This window comes from Taudactylus pleione, unplaced genomic scaffold (assembly GCF_031769625.1).
Source record: "Taudactylus pleione unplaced genomic scaffold, aTauple2 ptg000824l, whole genome shotgun sequence".
NCBI classification, from domain to species: Eukaryota; Metazoa; Chordata; class Amphibia; order Anura; family Myobatrachidae; genus Taudactylus; species Taudactylus pleione.
In genome coordinates, this window is record NW_028285226.1 from 3,606,823 (window position 1) to 3,627,473 (window position 20,651).

Consider the following 20,651-nt stretch of genomic DNA (forward strand, 5'->3'; position numbering starts at 1 on the left):
ACACAGGGCGGTCTGGAGTAAGCTGATTGTATGTGTGTGTGTGTGTGTGTTGTGCTCTGGAGCCAGCTGATTGTATGTGTGTGTATGGGTGCGACGTGTGGATGGCTTGTATAAAACACACTGACCCGTTTACATAATCAATGTTTCAGAACTTGTATTTGTCCTTTTGGTAATCCTGAGAAAGGAATGAATACAAGTTCTGAGATTGATTACTTAAATGGATTTTGGTGTGTTTTATACAAACCGACAGTCATGTTGACATGAAAATTAATGATAAAATTTCGGTGTATTTGTGTATGAGGGGGGGTTAGGCCCTAGGGCAGGTGTGGGGAACTTTATGATATATATAACATTATTCACGGGCCCGGTCCAGGCTACTCTCCCTTGATGTGATGTCGCCGGTGATTACAGTAATTCCCGGAGCATCCTGAGGATTCTCTAGGGAGCTGTAAGGGCAGCGATGTGACCGTCTGAGGCGTCCTAAGCTCCTGGTGGCACTGCTGCATAGATTCTGGCTGCAGAGTGCCATTCTAGGCCCCCTGCTAGCCAGATGAGGCTAGCAGAGAAAAGTTCAGAGGGCCAGACCAAATGACTCTGCGGGCCTTATATGGCCCGAGACCTGAGGTTCTCCACCCCTGCACGATGTGGGGGAGGAGGATAGGTTTAGACACTGCACGGAGGGTTAGGCACTAGGGGAGGATACAGTTAGATTGTGGAGGGTGGCTAAGGTTAGGCACTATAGGGTGGGTTAGAGGTAGGGATTAGGGTTAGGTTGTGCAGGGAGGTTAGGCACAGGGCCAGCTCCAGGGGTAGCACCCCCTGTGCCGCCCAGGTGGTAGTCTCCCCCTAATTACTATAGGCCATGCCCCCTAAATGACATTATTTGGGGCATGCCCGCATGGCACTCCTCCCGTGTAACTTCAGGCTGGGGGGAGCCCAGCACTTTGTCACTAGCTGGGTATCCCCCAGGCCTCTCCCAGCACTGAATGGATGCCGCGCACATGCGCACAGCATCCATTCAGACTCCGGGGTCCAGCACAGCCGCGTCAGTGGGGGTACCCGACATCCCAACCAGACCACCCACGGGCCACTTCGGCCCATGGGTGGAACAGTGTTGTCCCGCTGAAATCGGGATGTTGGGGAGGGCACCCCATTTCGGCTGCACTGGTCGAACATCCCAAGAGCTGGCCCTGGTTAGGCACTAGGGGAAGGTTAGGGTCAGGCTGCAGGGGGAGAAGTGGGTTAGGCACTGCAGGGAGGGGTAGGGATTAGGTTTAGGGATAGGGGGGAATACTCACCGGAAGGCAGGAGCAGCAGAGGTCAGGTCATAAATGCTGGGACCCGGAAGCTGCGCTGGAGCTGCCACAGCCGTCAGGAGCATGTAAGTGGGCCAACAGGGATGATATGTCGCTATTCCATCACAGTCTACATGATGAATGTCGACATATCATACCACATCCGCTTTAGTCGCCATAAGTGTGTCTCAAGCTCCTGTACCCTCCCTATTTACCACTGTGTGTGTGATCTCTCTCTCTCTCTATACACACACACACACACACATATGATATGTGTGTATATATATATATATATATATATACACTTATTATAAATAATATATATGTATAATATATGCTCCTGTATCCACCTAATTTCACACACACATATATATATATATGTAAATAAATATATAGATACATACATATACACAAAACATACATAAATAATACACAGAGGCCAAACTTTACACTGACCTGTTAACCTGAAGTGACATGCTGGGCTGCAGTGCCTTCCATCCTGAACTAGGCGATTGGTCTGGTGAGTCACAGGACACAGCTTTGCAGTAGGAGAGCTCAGGAGGCGGAGCTTAAGGCACGTAGGGGCGGAGCTTCAATGGCCAGTGATGGGCGGGGTTTAGGTCAACCAGCTGAGAGGGGGGGTGTGGGGTTACGATGGGCCCAGCTTTGTGCGGCCAGGAGGTGAGTGAGCTGGGCAGTGAGCTCGGCTGTCGGTGGTGACAGGAAAAAAAACTTTTTTCCTGTCTGTACTGCAGTCAGTGTATCCTGTGTGACTAGTTTCAATGGTAGGCCTGGAGCTGTAGCTCCACCCGCCCCACTGTTAATCCGGCCCTAATAGGGGCCCCCAAATGTTCTGATTCAGAGCCACTCCTAAGCGGCAGCTCGTTCGCTCCGAGTGATGTTTGGCCAACTGCGCATGCGTACGGATCGTTATACGCATGCGCGAACCAGTCAGTGCGGTCGAAATTCATGTGCTCACAAAATAGCGAATGCCTGCTAATTTGAGTGACAGAATGAGGCGTTTGTGGGTGGTAACAGGGGAAGGTGCTTGAAAACGGGGAGTGGAAATCCGAACGCAGGCGTGCTTAAAGGTCAAAACGGGCGTTTTATGGGTGTGCATAATTAAAACAGCAGCGTCATTAACCACGTCACTGGGTTATTTTATAGCCAGAACTGCTCGCAAAATTGTGGTAGCAAAAACCGACCACAAGAATAGCGAGCAGTTCATACCCTGTTCGATGTAGTCGATTAATCTAATAAATAGCGGACATGACGTAGGATGCGAGCGGCCAGGGGGCGTAGTTTCCCAAAAAACGACCGCAAGTTTTGTTCGCTCGTTCAGACCTAGAGGCGTGAACAGAACGCAACAGCGAACGGTTCATTTGAATAGCCACCCCTATTTTCAGGACGAGCGAGCACTAATTGCGTCCAGCTCTGAATCAGGCCCAAAGAACGTTGCAATGTCAGTTAAACACATATTCACTCCATTGTATTTGAAATCTTTCTAACGTAAATATGTTTATTATAGCTGAACATTCATAGTTATATTACACACGATACAGATGAAAATAACTGCTTTGCTATAAGAATCCACATTGCTCAGTCTACCTATGGCTGTCACTTGCTGCTGTCCATGAAGAGGATCAGTCAACGACTAGTAACCCTCTACAGATAACAAAATAATAAAGAGTAGCGATATAGGTTTCTCTAATGAAATAACAACTAATAATATATGTTTATAGTCATCTCTAATGAGTTGCCCAAGAGCTAGGCAGGGGCTTATCGCCTCTTTTGGGATGGCCGCTGAGGGTCTCGACTTCTTTCATGAGACGCAGGCAGAGCTCATCCTGGTGGGTAAGCGCCACACACTGAACAGACAGCGGTAGACCCACCCCTCCTTCCACAGCCTGCAGAGATAGTGATAGAGAAGCAGTTACACAGAGTAAACAGTAGGGGGAGGAAGAGAGACATGGCACATAACCACTGAGCCCCAGCAATGTTTAGACACCTGTCCAGGCTTTGTACTCATATATATATAAATAAACACAATCCTGGAGATTAAACACTTTATAACAATAGTATTATGGGCTCTATTTAATAGAATCCGCATTTTGAATGCAGATTGTAGTGTGATATTACCGACTGAATTCGTATTGCGAATTCAGGCAATGGGCTCTATTTATTAACATTATTTTTACTAAAATAAAGTAGAAAATGGTGTTTTCACACCCTTTTCACATTATTTTAGTTTCACTTGTAGTTATTACAGGGCAATTGGAGTAGAATTAGTAAAATTCTACTCCAACCCCTAATTATCACTTATTTTTAGTAAAGCAGATCGCATTTCCCATAATTGTAATGGGAAATGTGGTCCGACCATAGTTACTAAAAATAAATTGTAAAAAAATACCGGGGGAAGCCCTGTGATAATAACGCCACCTGGAGGTGGCGTTATCCAGGGTCTCCCCCGGTTACCGGCCTCCTGCTCTGCTCTAACGGGGAGAGCAGAGGCGGGAGCCGGTACCAGTAATCAGTATGTGGTCTAAATAGACCGCAAGCTGATTGCTGTAAAAAAAAAAAAAAAAAAAATGAAACATTTTTTTTTTACTTACCTGAATCCAGGGACCGGTGATCGGGCCTCCGGTGATGGCTCCTCTCCGGTCAGCTGGTCTCCCACAGTGCACTGCTGCCCGGTCATCAGGTGATCGGGCCCCAGTGCAGTATGGGAGATCACCTGATCGGGAAGCCCGGAGAAGATCACCAGAGGCCAGGAGGATGTAGGTAAGTGTAATGAAGGGAGGGGTGGAGTCGCGGTGGGGGAGGGGTGGTCGCGGGGATCCGCGATTGTGGGGGGCGGGGCTTAGCGTTGGTGGGGGGTAGCAGCGACGGTGGGTCGGCGCATGCGCGGGCTCTTAGTCACTGTATTTTTTCCGAAAATACCGCGACTAGAGTGCGGATGGGATCCGCAGGTACAGAGCTTTATCACAAGCTCTGTCCCTGCAAGGGATTTATAGTAGTACGAATTCACTCGGTAATATCACACTACAATCCGCATTTAATATGCGGATTGTAGTAAATAGAGACCAATCTCACAGGGAATTTTACTAATTCTACTCCAATTGCCATTTAGTAACTTTAGGTGAAACTAAAATAATGTGAAAAGGGTGTGAAAACACCCTCTTTCACTCTATTTTAGTAAAAATAATGATAATAAATAGAGCCCTATGAGAGATAGCACAAATAAACCTCACCTATATCTTAAAAACCACTATAATAATTACCTTCTTATACAGTTTGTCCCAGGGATCATTACAGTAACCTTTGTAATTTTTTAGCTCTTCCTCATCCTCCGCAGTGACGGAACCAACAGGAACGACTCCAGCCGGATAATTTAATACATTGTACAGCATTGTGCAGGCAATGGGAGCTGAGAGACATAAGAGAGATTGGTGACTTATGTAAGCTTCTAAGTGGCGCCCTCTTATCGCTTTGTTTGTCTAATACCCAAACCCAAACTTATAGCTGTATTGCTTCATAATTGAACAGCGCTGTGGACTATGCTGGTGCTATTTACATACATGTTAATAATAATAATAAATCATTTAGGAAGGGTTTTGTGACATCATGTGCCTAACCCTAATCCTCCCCCAAGTGCCTAACTTTAACCCCTAACCCTCCCCCTAACCCCGCTACTCACCTTCGGAATGCTGGTGGTCGGGATTCCAGCGCCAGGACCTTGACCGGTGTCGGCATGCCGGCACCGGTATTTTAAGCACTGGCATCCCCTTTGCTAGGATATTAACTGTATCCCCTGTGAGCTTCACATCATACGTCTTATTTTGTCACTGTTGCACACTAATTGCCATTGTGTACAAAATGAGGTTACAATATTACTGAGCATTTCTCCTTTGTATAAAACCAATGCTCTGTATATGTACTGTCCCCAAACACCTGCTCATTACAGACCAATCACTCAGTGCCAGAGCCGTAACTAGACTTTTTGGTGCCCTGTGCCAGAAAGAGCATTGGCGCCCCCTCATTTTTCAAATAGGGACATAATGCACCCAAAAAAGGGCCATGGCTTCATGGGGAAGGACCAGGGAAGTGATAGAAGAGGCCAGGAGATGCTGGGGATGAAATAAGAGGAAGCTACAAGCAAGAATGATAATAAACAGAAATTTGACAGGCCCAAACAGCGCCCCCTGACCTGTGGTGCCCTGTGCCATGGCACAAGCCACACTACCTTAGTTACAGCCCTGCTCAGTGTACTTTGATGTGTGCTTCTATACGTAACATTTTGTAGTATAAATCATAAATGAGGATGGATCTTTGATCAGTGTCTGTGGCTTGTGGTATACTGTATTTGTGTCTTGGATTTGATCCCCATAATTACAGTGCTTAAAACTATTCCATATACCAAAGTTTCACAAACTCCGCCATTTACAGTCCAGGTTTTATGGATAGCCATACCGAAATCCAGATGGTTAAATCAAATTGACTGAGGTACTAATTAAGTCATCTGTGCTCAAGTATGGATATTCTTTAAAACCTGGACTGTAATGGCAGAGTTTGGGAACCACTGCCATATACTTTTGGTATACGAAGCTCTATGAGTATGACTATATGAGGCATGTTTGGTTGGTTGCCTATGGGTATACTGACCATACGGGGCACATTAGATTGATGGAATACAATGCTCTATGGGTATATTGGCGATAAGAGGCACATTAGGTTGGTGGCATACAAAGCTCTATGGGTATACTGGCCATAAGGGGCACATTAGGTTGGTGGCATACAAAGATATATATCGGTATAGTGGCCATACAGGGCACATTAGGTTGATGGAATACAAAGCTCTATGGGTATACTGGCCATTAGAGGCACATTAGGTTGGTGGCATACAAAGCTCTATGGGTATACTGGCCATACGGGACACATTAGGTTGGTGGCATACAAAGATATATATCGGTATAGTGGCCATACAGGGCACATTAGGTTGATGGATTACAAAGCTCTATGGGTATACTGGCCATATGGGGCACATTAGATTGATGGAATACAATGCTCTATGGGTATATTGGCCATTAGAGGCACATTAGGTTGGTAACATACAAAGATCTATATCGGTATAGTGGCTATACAGGGCACATTATGTTGGTGCATACAAAGCTCTATGGGTATACTGGCCATAAGGGGCACATTAGGTTGGTGGCATACAAAGCTCTATGGGTATACTGGCCATAAGGGGCACATTAGGTTGGTGGCATACAAAGATATATATCGGTATAGTGTCCATACAGGGCACATTAGGTTGATGGAATACAAAGCTCTATGGGTATACTGGCCATTAGAGGCACATTAGGTTGGTGGCATACAAAGCTCTATGGGTATACTGGCCATACGGGACACATTAGGTTGGTGGCATACAAAGATATATAATCGGTATAGTGGCTATACAGGGCACATTAGGTTGATGGATTACAAAGCTCTATGGGTATACTGGCCATATGGGGCACATTAGATTGATGGAATACAATGCTCTATGGGTATATTGGCCATTAGAGGCACATTAGGTTGGTAACATACAAAGATCTATATCGGTATAGTGGCTATACAGGGCACATTATGTTGGTGCATACAAAGCTCTATGGGTATACTGGCCATAAGGGGCACATTAGGTTGGTGGCATACAAAGCTCTATAGGTATACTGGCCATACGGGGCACATTAGGTTGGTGGCATACAAAGATCTATATCGGTATAGTGGCCACACAGGGCACATTAGGTTGATGCAATACAAAGCTCTATGGGTATACTGGCCATAAGGGGCACATTAGGTTGGTGACATACAAAGCTCTATGGGTATACTGGCCATATGGGGCACATTAGGTTGGTGGCATACAAAGATCTAAGAGTATACTGGCCATATGGGGCACATTAGGTTGGTGGCATACAAAGCTCTATGGGTATACTGGCCATATGGGGCACATTAGGTTGGTGACATACAAAGCTCTATGGGTATACTGGCCATAAGGGGCACATTAGGTTGGTGGCATACAAAGCTCTATGGGTATACTGGCCATATGGGGCACATTAGGTTGGTGACATACAAAGCTCTATGGGTATACTGGCCATATGGGGGACATTAGGTTGGTGACATACAAAGCTCTATGGGTATACTGGCCATATTGGGCACATTAGGTTGTTGACATACAAAGCTATATGGGTATACTGGCCATACGGGGCACATTAGGTTGGTGACATACAAAGCTCTATAAGTATACTGGCCATAAGGGGCACATTTGGGTTGGTGGCATACAAAGCTCTATGGGTATACTGGCCATATGGGGCACATTAGGTTGGTGACATACAAAGCTCTATGGGTATACTGGCCATATTGGGCTCATTAGGTTGGTGACATACAAAGCTCTTTGGGTCTACTGGCCATACGGGGCACATTAGGTTGGTGACATACAAAGCTCTATGAGTATACTGGCCATAAGGGGCACATTTGGGTTGGTGGCATACAAAGCTCTATGAGTATACTGGCCATAAGGGGCACATTTGAGTTGGTGGCATACAAAGCTCTATGGGTATACTGGCCATATGGGGCACATTAGATTGGTGGCATACAAAGCTCTATGAGTATACTGGCCATATGGGGCACATTAGATTGGTAGCATAGAAAGCTCTATGGGTATACTGGCCATATGGAATTAAGTTAGACAATTGAGTCTGATAATTCTTTTGTCATGAACATTGAATATATATTTTTTCTCTGTACTGAAATAAATATATCCTTATGTACCATAGCGCACATGCTGAGATCTCCCTTTTATTCTGCAATAAGAACTTCTTATATCTTATATGAAGTAAACCAGTTATATCATTATCATTACATTATGCACATTCTATATCTCATGTTGCTGTATTGGCTGCTAATAATTAGTGAGTGTTGCATGTGCCACTGTCATTATACACTGCAGGACACCCATCGGAGGACCTAAGGTGGTCCTACTGTAGTGAGAGGGGGTGCAGCTACAAGGACCCCACAGCTGAGAATGGTTTTCTATTAAACCTAAGCCACACCATTTCCAGCGGACAAAATGTACAAAGGGGCTCGTAATAAATGTTGCTGTGGGGCCCATAAATCTCCAGTTACACCCTGTATAATAATATAAATAAATTAGTGACGAAGCACAGTGACTTATAGAAATACCATAAAGTCTCCCCGGATAACCGATGTTGAAGGCCGGGCCCAACATGGGACATAGGACCACATCTAGATTCAGCTTTCTCCACTCAGTGAGGAATTCTGTCTGGTATTCCTAAAAGAAAAGACTTATCACAAGAGCTGACAATCACAGACAGACCTCAGAGAACAGACTGGGGTACATGAATTATAGGTATTTAATATGTGAATAAAATTTAACAGTGTCATTAAAGACATTACTGAGAAATAATTTGAAATTAGAATTACATATATTAATTAAATATGAACACACTTTCCATATATACCTTGTTTACCAGATATATATCCAATCCTCTCCTATTTACATCTCTGACCTTATCTCCCTGCACACTCCTGCCCGGGTTGGGTACGGGATGCCGGTGGTCAGAGTCCCGACACTTTCCTCCCGACAGGGTTAGGATACCAACACCTGTCAGTCGGTATCCTAATGCTTCCCCTAACCCTCCCTCCCCTATGCCTAAACTTAACCTCCCTCCTAGTGCCTAAACCTAACCTCCCTCTCCCTGCACCCTAAACCTCCCCCTAGTGTCTATCCCTAACCCCTAACTCTCCTCCTAACAGGATTCTGACAGGTGTCTGGATTACGGCGCCGGTATTCTAATTGCCAGCATCCCCTTTGCCGGGATATTGACTGTATCCCCTCCCGCCCATCCACTTCGCTCCACAAATTAATGCTCACCAACTAATTACTTCATCCACTCCCTCCTGCAAGATTTTGCCTGTGCTGCTCCCTACCACTGGAACTCTCTTGCTCTCCCTTTCCTTATCAGACTCCACATCTATACAAAGTTTAAAACAGGCTCTCAAGACCCACTCCTTTATCAAAGCTTTCCAGCTCTTATCCTATCCTACCTTCCATGCTCCTTACTCACTGTCTCTCCCCTCTGTGTCACCCCCATCTGTCTCCCACTCCCCTTTAGATTGTAAGCTCTAACGAGCAGGACCCTCTTCCCTCATGTGCTTCTCCTTTCCTCACTTATACAATCATCTCTTCCCCATGCCCAACAATGGCACCAAAAGTTCTGTACTGTAATTATTTTTTTCTTGTTTTGTTCATCCAGTTTCTGTTTGTGTACTCTGTAAGGCCCTAATGAACCCTTGTGGGCGTCCTGTGGATCCTATGGACTTTGAAGAAATAGGTATACTTCTGAAGAAGCTGGATATCGATTTACCAGCGAAACGCGTTAAGCCTCTCCACCATCGCTACAACCCTTGGGGTACATCTATATCCATTCATCTTGGACACTTTGACACATTTTCCTGCTTTTGGGACATTTGCATCAACTCCACAGGATAACAGCTACAAGTGGATCCCATCCAGTCTATACTCTGTAATAATACCAACAGGATTTGGACACATGATAATTTCTTTGGACTGAGATTAAGAATACGCCACCTGGTAAATATTTGCTGTACCTAGTTACACAGAACCAACAATTTGTCCCACAGCTAGTGTCTTTATCGAATATGGATTAACCAGCCTCCCCTAGTAGCGATTACATATGACTGCAACTATTTTTAATACAGCACTTATTTTGTGGATTTTATTATTTTCCATATAACAAATTTTATTATATTGTAATGTATTAAATGTGATATTAATTGACTACACATCCGTATCTGAGTTTTTATATACAAAAACTATATATAGCGCTGGTATCAACTATTTGTATATTTGAAGAAATAGAGTTAACAAAGATAAGTCTACCATAACTCAATTTCTTCTTCAGGGTCCATAGGTGATCCACAGGGATACCATGGGGATGTCCCATAGCAGTTTCCCCTAAGGCCAGGGACGCTCCTGAACAGAAAGAAGGTGTAGAACCTGAGAAAGGTGTGGACGGAAGACCACGTGGCTGCCTTGCACAATTGTTCAGCAGAAGCGCCACATCGAACTGCCCACGAGGGTCCCACATACCGAGTAGAATGTGCTGTAACCCTGTTTGGAACAGGAAGATTAGCTTGTGTGTAGGCCTTAGAGAGTGTCATTCGGAGCTATCCAGCCAGAGTCTGTTTGTTAGCTGGCCAGCCTCACTTATGAAAGCCATACAATACAAATTTGCCATACAATACAGAATCTGATTACCTAAAGGAAATAGTAGATCCGAAAAGCACGAACCACATCCAAGGAGGCTTCACCTGCAGAAAAATCCGAGGACTGGAAGGTCGAAACCACAATCTAGTAATTCAAATGGAACCGGGATACCACTTTAGGGTTATAACCAGCCCTGGTACAGAAGACAGCTCTGTCCGGATGAAAGATCAAGAATGGGGAGTGACAGGAGAGCGTTGTCAAATTATATACCCTGCTCACAGAGGAGATAGCGAAGAGAAAGAGCGTCTTCACTGTCAGCCACTTGAGGTCTACTGAGTCCAGAGGTTCAAATGGAGGAGCCTGTACAGCCCGGAGAATCAAGGACAAATCCCACGGAGCCACCGGAGGGACAAAAAGGAGGTTGAAGGCGGAGAACACCTTGAAAGAATGTTCTAACATTAGACAGGGGAGTGATCCTTCACTGGAACCAGATTGACAGAGCAGAAACTTGAACTCTAAGGAAGGCCAGATGGAGGTCGAGGTCTAACCCAGCCTGCAGAAAGGCAAGCACCCGGGAGACCCTAAAAACTGTATGGTCCCCCTGGGCTCTTAAAGGGGTCTCTCAAGAGCCATGCCGTGAAAGACAGATGAGGTAGGTATGGGTACAGGCAAGGACTCTGTGCTAGTAGATCCTGCCATAGAGGCAGTGGGAATGGAGTGTCTATGGAGAGACTTCGTAGGTCGATGAACCAATGTCGCCTGGGCAAGGCTGGGGCTATTAGTATCACCATTCCGACTTCTTGCTTGAACTTTTGGAGAACTCTCGGGAGGAGGGAGATTGGAGGAAAGAGGTATGCAAGATTTAAGTTTCACCTCACTGCCAGAGCATCCACGAAGGCAGCTGAGGGATCTCTGGTCCTGGACCCATACCTGAGGACCTTGTGGTTGTGATGTGAAGCCATCAGGTCTATGTCTGGCAGGCGCCATTGTCCACCAGGAGTTGAAAGCCATCCAGATGTAGAGCCCACTCCCCGGCGTGTATGTCCTGATGGCAGTCCGCTTCCCAGTTGAGCACTCTGGGGATGAACACTGCCGAGATTGCCGGGAGATGACATTCGGCCCAGACCAGAATGTGTGCTTCTTCCCGCATGGCTGCCCAACTTTGCATGCTTTCCTGATGGTTGAGGTAGGCTACCACAGTCGGGTTTTATACTGAATTTAGACTGGCCTGTCCCGGAGCAGATCTTGTGCCAGAGAGAGCGCTTTGTACACTGTTTGCCCCTCCAGAATGTTTATGGGCAGGCGACTTTCCTCGGTTGTCCACCGTCCCTGAAAGGTATGATGACCGATTACCACATCCCATCCGCGAAGGCTGGCATCTGTAGTGAGAAGTCCCCAATTTGGAATCTAGAAGGGGCGACTCTTGTCCGGATTGGACGTCTGTAGCCACCATGAGAGGGAAAACCGAACCTCCGGAGAGATAAGGATCATCTGGGAGCAGATCAGATGATACTGCCCGTTCCACCGGGAGAGAATCAGTTGTTGAAGGGGCCTGGAGTGGAACTGGGCGTATTCTACCATATCAAAGGAGATACCATGGACCCCAGGACCTGCATTGCTAAGTAAATGGATACTCCCTGATTGTGGAGCAAGTTGCGCAAGTGTAGTATAAAAATTTTGTCCGCTGGCAGAACGATCCTCTGTATTCGAGAATCCAGGAATGCCCAAAGATGTACAATCCGTTACGTCGGAGATAGGTAGGACTTTATCCAATTGATGAGCCAGCCGTGTGTTTGCAGGCAGTCAACGGTCAGCTGGAGATGTCGTTGTAACACAACTGGTGAATGTGCCAAGATTAAGTGGTCATCTAGGTATGGCAGGATTCTGATTCCATGGCACCTGAGGTGGGCCACCATAACTTCCATTATTATGGTAAATAACTGAGGGGCTGTTGACAGACCAAAGGGCAGTACCCGAAACTGGTAATGTTGCTGCAGAACATCAAACTGTAGGAACTGCTGGTGGGTTGGAGTAATAGGTACATGCAGATATGCATCCTGAATGTCGAGAGAAACCATGAAATCCCCAGGCTCCAATGCCAGGACAATTTATCACACATTTTCCATGTGGAACTTGGGTACTCGGATAAATCTGTTGAGGGGTTTGAGATTCTGAATAGGCTGGTGAGACGCATTCGGCTTCTGAATCAAACAGAGAGTGGAATAAAAACCCAGTTCCTCGCTGAGCCGAAGGAACCGGTATTTTCACACATGAACGCAGCATGGAGTGATTAGCTTCCTGGAGGGCCAGGGCCTCGATAGCTGGGGAGGACACCTGAGGAAGGTGAGGGCGTACTCCTGAGAGATCACTTCTCGGACCCAAGCATCTGTTGTTGCTTGATGCCAAGATCAGGCGGAGAGTTTGTCGTCAAACTTGGAAGCTGGACATCTAGCCAACCAAGACTGCTTGGATCGCGGCTTAGTGGTCTTGTGAGAACTAGACTGCCTGGGAAAGGACTGCTCACTTGCCTTACTCTGAGGGCTAAAGAACAGAGAAGAGGACAGCCTAGGCTTAGGGGCAGCTTCTTCCTAAATATGGAAGATGTAGGTCAGTTTTACCTTGGTAGGGTCTGATGGCAAGCTCTCTTCCAGTGCCTCTGCCCATCCTTCGATAGCCTTAGCCACACAGGCCACAGCCATACTGTAGCTGGCCTGCTGATAGCGCCAGAAAGCGAGCAGACTGACTTGAGACAAGTAAAAGCAGAGTAGAACTTCTGACAAAGCGTACCACATGCGAATCAACAGTAGGAGGGATTTCTGACTTAGCACACTCACTATTAGGAAGAGGGTAAAAAGACACTAGTCTTTTTGGGACCTGGAACCGTTGCCAGGAGTACTCCAAGCTTCCCCCATGAGCTCAGTGAGCTGTTCTGATTGAGGGAATTCAGCCTTAACCACCTTTTGACGTTTAAACATCTGGGTTTTTGGCTTAGGGGCCGGCTCATCATCCTCTACATTCAGGATCGATATAACCGCCCTCACTAAAGGAGGGACATCCACTGTTGAATGACGGTTCTCCTCGCCCGAGTGCGACCCGGAGAGAGAACCCTGTGCATCATTTGCCTCCACAGATGATGCATTAGAATCCGAAAGCGGGGTGGACTGAGAGGATGATACAGTCGTCCGCCTAAGTGTTTTAGTGGCTGTCTGTCCGCCTTTTGCTGATAGGCGGCAGATGATTGAGCCATATTCTGCACTGAGTGGACATAAACATCCATCCAAGGAGGATGCATAGGGGGTACTGACATAGTAGGCTGTAATAGCTGTGGGTACCCCATGGTGGAAGGCAGCATGAGGGCTGATAAGAGGTCCACTAGCTGCGTCATAACCTATGATAAGGAGCACACCAAAGGTGGCTCCTGGACAGGGGCTGGTATGGTGGACTGAGGAGGTGGTACATAACAAATAACTCACAGACCATTCTGCATGAAATCCTAAGGGGACAAGCCCGCTGAATAGGATCTGCAAGTAACCAGCACAGGGGCCTCAGGCTCCTGTTTACCCTTAGAAGACATAGTAATAACCAGCTAGCAGCACATAATCAGTGTATGACTAGTAATGCAGAGTGACACCTATCACAAATACAAGTAAATGTGAAGTAATAATGAACCCCTACATGCCTGGTAGTTGAGGGTTTAAATAAGAGCAGCAGGGATAGATATAACTGACGGAACGTTTTAAGACAGTATAATGCACATAAATAAATCTACTTATAATGGGCACTAAATCAACTACTCAAGCCTCAAAGGGCTGGCAGAGTTATACAGGAAGACTGGACCCAAATCTCCTGAGACCTGTAGCTTCAGAATTAATGGCTGCTGAGTGTCTCCTATAGGCAGGGCCGGATTAAAGGGGGGGCGACAGGGGCGATCATCCCTGGGCCCCCACACCCAGCCATCGGGGTTAAAGTGAACCAGAGGAGACGGAACCAGTTCCGCCTCCTCTGGACACCTAACCCCAGTGCCGCACGGAGACACCAGACGCCCGCTTAGATTGTAACCAGCGGGCGCCCGGCTCCCTCCCCGCAGCGGCAGCCAGAGCCGGTGACTAGAGCTCACTCGTGAGCTCCGGCTTCCGGCTCAGGCAGTGAACTATGGGAGAGACGTCATGCGTCTCTCCCATAGTGCAGAGGAGCAGCGCCAGCTGAGCGGATCAGAAGGCAGCGGGAGCGGGGCTTAAGGTAAGTAAGATTTTATTTTTTTCTCTTTTTAGCGCAAGCGGCTTTTCCACTGCTGTGGGGGACATTACTCGGGGGGGACTACTGGGGGCATTACTACAGGGGACATTACTCGGGGGGGACATTGCTACTGGGTGCATTACTCGGGGGGCATTTCTACTGGGGGCATTACTCGAGGGGGACATTACTACAGGGGACATTACTCGGGGGGGGACATTACTACATGGGACAGTACTTGGGGGGGGCATTACTACTGGTGCTACTACCACAGGGGGCACAACTACAGGGGTATTACTACTGAGGGCATTACTATTGGGCACACACAGGGGGCATGACTACTGGGGGCACAACTACAGGGGTATTACTACTGGGGGTATTTATACAGGGGGCATTACTATTGGGAACACTACTACTGGGGGTATAACTACACGGGGCATTGCATAGGGGGCACTGCATAAGGGGCAACACTCCTGGGGGCACTACTACTGGGTGCACTGCATAAAGGGCACGTAATAGGGGCCCCCACATGTTTGTTGCCCTGGGGCCCCCACAGACCTTAATCCGGCCCTGTCTATAGGGAAGAGGGTGAGGAGGAGGAACAGCTCAGAAGCGGGAAATCTCAAAGTGAGGGATTGTGCTCTGGGCTGGGGGAGAGGATGCCGGGGGAGAGCCTACCTCCCCGCTGCTACACCAACCGCCGGGTGCCGCTGACCTCTTCATGGTCCCCGATGCCAGCTTTTAACTGCCCCTTTGGTCTAGTGGGGGAGCGGATGAAGCAGTCACCCCACTGCAGCGTCCTCTGGCAGATCTCCACCGCCGGAGGTAAGGACTGCACAACATGCCTTACCTGTTCTTCCTCATCTGTCTGGCTGCAGTCCTGGGTCCCCAGTGGAGCTGCAATCAGAGCCCCGCTGGCGCCCACCGTGATCACCGGACCACTCACCGGTGTTGCAGTGCTGGCGGAGGTAGCTGGAGCAGCAGTACAGGCACCCATTAGGACGCCTTGCTGCTTGCTCAGATAAACAACAAAAAAACCTCATAAAAAATCTTGGGGCTGCCTAAGCAGTCCTCCTGTCTAAAGGTGCGACCGGTCCTGCTGGCACCAAATGAAAAACTGTCTGCCTGTGGCTGGGGGCGAGGTTTAAGTGGAGGAAGACCGGGGCATCCTGGGAGCTAAAGCTTTAACTGTTTGGTGCGTGGATCTCTCCAACCACACCCCCCCCATGGTATCCCTGTGGATCCCTATGGACCCTGAAGAAGACATTATTATTAATATATACGCAATGTATACTACCTGCAAGGCTATCTGCTCCTCCCAGAGATGCTTCACAGATCTAGATGGAGGAATGAGAGAGATCAATACAGACAATAACAGCAAAACATAACAGAGAAAACACAAAATCACAGAAACTTTGATGGAAGAAAACCTACAGATCCACCGAGTCTGCTCTCTCTGTGAGCCCGATTCATTAAGGATCGCAACTGCTAAAGCGTACATAGACGGCCGATTGTTGCGTACTGCGCATGAATCGCAGTGTGCAAAGACACCACTGTGATCGCAATGCGATCACCCAGAGCACGGAGAGCGATCACGGAGTGACTGACAGGCAGTGAGCGTTTGGGGGTGGTGATGAGAGGTGGTCAGAAAAAAAATGCTGGCGTGCCTGACCATTTGAACGCCGTTGCATGGGCGTGCATAAATTAGCCAGTGTGATGGCATAAGCAGCTTGAGTACTTACTGCGTGCAATGAGGTTAGCAATATCTAAGTAGAGTCAGGGCTGCTGTAATTCTGCATGAGTGGCCGATGGTACTCGATATTACCGATTTTTATGGAGGTTTGCAAGGTATTACGGATGTGAGTTAGCAGTAATAGGAGGCAGTGGACGTCTCTATGCAGGCAGCGTGAAGGCATTGTGACTGCAATCATTAGCATATTTTCACAGCAGACCTGCGCGCGATTATGAGGCTGGAATCGCAATAGCGATCCTTAATGAATCAGGCTCTATGTTTTTATTGTATATTTTAGACAGAATCGGTATGAGTTCAAATCCCGATACCTGAAGACCGGCACTAGAAGATCCCTAGGAGGGTAAGTATTTGTACTATAGAAAGGGCACTAGAAGAGTAAGTATTTGTACTATTTCTAACCCTCTCCCCCCCCTAAGCCTTCTTTATGGGTGACTAACCCCCCCTAATGCCTAACCTTCCCCTGTATAATTATCACAAAATTGAAAAAAAGTTATAACTCCGGCGCACGGTAACTGTCAGCTCAATCTCAATCCTATACCTGCCCAGACAAGTAAAACATACAGAATTAAAAAGCAATGGGAAAAAAAGATCTAAGGCGATACAGATAAAATTATACTTAAATCGTGGAGGTCGTTGATATGGAGGTTTTTCCTTTTCTAGAGATGATCCACTCCGTGGAATACAATATGAAATTTAAACACAAACATAAAAGACCATATGTGAAGTAATATCAAAACGTAAAACCACAACAAAATGAAATAGTCCTTTTGTGTTTCTGAAGAAAAAAAGGGTAATATCCGTTTTTTTCCAAAAGTAAATGTCAATCAAACAGATCAGGATAGATCCTCACCACCACAAATCTTAGAGATGGGCGTACCATAAACTCACTTAATACGTGAATGGGAAATATACATAAAGGTATCTTTCAAAATACTTCACCGTGTGTCAAATGAAAGATTGAAGGATAAGCGTACCCCAACTCACGTAATAAGAAGTTGGGATCAGCATATAAAGGTATCTTTTCCACAAAAAATTAAAAAACCATAGGTAAAGAAGACTTTTGATTTAAAATAGAGGATGAGGTATCACTTCAAAAAAGGTTTATTAAAAATACAAATATTAAAAACATGTAAAATAAAATAAAAAATCCTTGAACAAGTAAAGATGAAAATTAGAAGTATTAACAGTAGTATCTCCTCTTACAGGTAAAAGGTCCGGACTGAACCCGTAATGGATCTACTATATACCTCAAAAATATAAGTCCAAGTCTCTCTTGTAATCCATAGAATGCCCACAAATCTCTCCACCAACGCCGTTTCGATCCTCCTTGGATCTCCACCAACGCCGTTTCGATCCTCCTTGGATCTTTATATTTTTCATCAAAAGTCTTCTTTACCTATGGTTTTTTTCATTTTTTGTGGAAAAGATACCTTTCTATGCTGATCCCAACTTCTTATTACGTGAGTTGGGGTACGCTTATCCTTCAATCTTTCGTTTGACACACGGTGAAGTATTTTGAAAGATACCTTTATGTATATTTCCCATTCACGTATTAAGTGAGTTTATGGTACGCCCATCTCTATGATTTGTGGTGGTGAGGATCTATCCTGATTTGTTTGATTGACATTAACTTTTGGAAAAAAACGGATATCACCCTTTTCCTCTTCAGAAACACAAAAGGACTATTTCATTTTGTTGTGGTTTTACGTTTTGACATTACTTCACATATGATCTTTTATGTTTGTGTTTAAATTTCATATTGTATTCCACGGAGTGGATCATCTCTAGAAAAGGAAAAACCTCCATATCAACGAACTCCACGATTTAAATATAATTTTATCTGTATCGCCTTAGATCTTTTTTCCCATTGCTTTTTAATTCTCCCCCTGTAAGTACCTAAACCTACCCCCCCTCCCCGCTCCCTACACCTAACCCTCCCGGTGGGGTGACTAACCCTAACCTACCCCCGGGGTTGCCTAACCCTAAACCACCCTTCCCCTAGCCTGACCCTAACCCTCCCAGGGGGGTGTCTAATCCTAAATCCCCCCCAGGAGCCCCTAACATAACCCCCTCCCTGCGGCTGTCCGCAACCGCCGCCCGGCTTACCTTCATTCGGTGTGCCGGGCGTCAGGATCCCGACGTAGGGATAATGATAGGCGGCAGAATTTTGACGTCTATCATTAGTCCCTCGGCGGGATATGACAGTCGGGAAGCCGGCGGTCGGCATTTTGCCTGCCGGCTTCCTGACTACATGCATTTTAGACTGGTCTTAAAAATATCCGCATGTTTACACCATGTATTCCCCAATTCTTTTACTGTGTGAGCCCCAACCACAATGGTCAGTAGACAATTCCTCATACCTCCCAACATTTGGGAGGGTCGCACGTAAATTTGGGGGCCTTGTCGTACGTCACGCCCCCAATCTTAATCATGCTGGGGGCCTCCTTCCACCGCTGCTCTGCTATTTCTTCCATAGCTGTATCCATAGATTTATCACTCCCTCTGTATCATACATGCCTACTCTCCCGGAAGTCATGGGAGGCTCACGATTTTTCGGGTAACTCCCTGCACACCCCGTAGAGTAGGCACTTCTCCTGCATTCCTGCCCACTTCCTAGTGAAGTAGGCAGAATGGGGGAGAATTTCTAGAGCAAACGTGGATTCCCGTGTAGGGGCGGGGCTTAATGATGCTATTCTGCAATAATCAAGTCATTTGGCCCCGCCCCTATTTAAATTTGCACCAATCGTGGCAATTTACCGCATGGTGAGGGGCTTAATGATGCTGACAATCAGCCACCCACCGGCTTCTTCTCCCCGGGCTTCTACCGGTGAGGGAAAGCAAAAGGCGGCAAGTATGCTCTGTATAAAAGTTCTTCCTATTTCCTCTCAGGTTTCCCTCCTTCTATTCCACAGTTGCTGTCACAGTGTCACCTTGTTCTAGAAACCCTCTTATTTATGTGAATGCTGCCGTCCTGATCACCTATTATTACTTATCTATCATATCCCCTATTTTATGTCTCTACTTGGAGCTGGACAGCTCCTTTCATCATGGTCACAGCCCTCCATCTTGTCAGTTACCTATAACAGTCTTCCACCTCAGGACGCAGAGTGTGAGCGGGTGGGAATTTATGTGGAATAATCCACCAGGGTAATATATCTATGTAGAGAAAAGTGATTGGACACTGACAGGACATAGATAAACAATATTTTATTGACGTCAGTACTTTGTAGGTCCACCACGTGCAGTGATTACTGCAGACACCCTTCTTGGCAAACTGTCTGTCCACAAGTTACTGGATAACAGCAGGGGGTATGTTTTGCCATTCCGCCTTACGTACAGTGACCAACTGTGACACTGAAGAAGGTCGAGTCAGCCTAGAACGCACCCATCGTTCCAATTCGTCCCAGAGGTTCTCACTGGGGTTAAGATCTGGAGTCAGAGGTGGCCAGTACATCCAGGTTACCACATTTTCTGTATACTAGTCCAGCGTCACCCTGGAAACATGGCAGGTGGCATTGTCATCCTGATAAAAACATTCATTGCTTCTGTAGAACTGCCACAATGAACATCTTTATACTTCTCAGAGTTAATGTGACCATGCACGGACCCATGCTAAACCAGCTGCAATGCAGAGGTGTCCAATCACTTTTGTCTACATAGTGTACATTGTATATGAGAGATAATCTGGAAGAGCACACAGGGTCTTACCTTGCACCAACACTGGAATTTAGAAACCTGGAAATCCTCGGATACTGGAAATATTTAAAATAAGATTTACGTACAGGGAAAAAATATCAGCATCACTATAAATTTTTAAATATTTTATCTTCAAGTTATTATTAGATGCCGCATTGCAACACTAAGTTCTATGTACTATACAGATGGTTCAGGATCTGCTCTGAATGCTGAAGTCTTATAATCAGTGGCTATGTAGCTAACCAACAGCGGCCAAATATCTGGAGACGGAACCAGTTACGCCTCCTCCGGCCCACCTCAGCCCAGCGCCGCAGGGAGGCTCCATTTGCTGGGCGCCCACTGATATTTTGTTACCAGCGGGCGCCCAGCTCCTTCCCCACAATGGCAC

At 46.5% G+C, this 20,651-nt stretch overlaps 1 protein-coding gene across 1 annotated transcript in view; it reads right to left on the reverse strand.

The window, feature by feature from the left end:
- Positions 1 to 2,852: 2,852 nt before the first annotated feature.
- LOC148474664 (fatty-acid amide hydrolase 1-like) overlaps positions 2,853 to 20,651 on the reverse strand; it is a 47,774-nt gene continuing 29,975 nt past the window's right edge. Inside the window, exons 10-14 of the mRNA XM_088458284.1 lie at positions 20,276 to 20,319; positions 16,112 to 16,151; positions 8,514 to 8,622; positions 4,577 to 4,722; positions 2,853 to 3,202 (exon numbers count right to left, since the gene is read on the reverse strand). Coding sequence (XP_088314410.1) covers positions 3,044 to 3,202; positions 4,577 to 4,722; positions 8,514 to 8,622; positions 16,112 to 16,151; positions 20,276 to 20,319 — 498 coding nt within the window. The 3' untranslated portion in view covers positions 2,853 to 3,043. The remainder of the gene's footprint in view (positions 3,203 to 4,576; positions 4,723 to 8,513; positions 8,623 to 16,111; positions 16,152 to 20,275; positions 20,320 to 20,651) is intronic.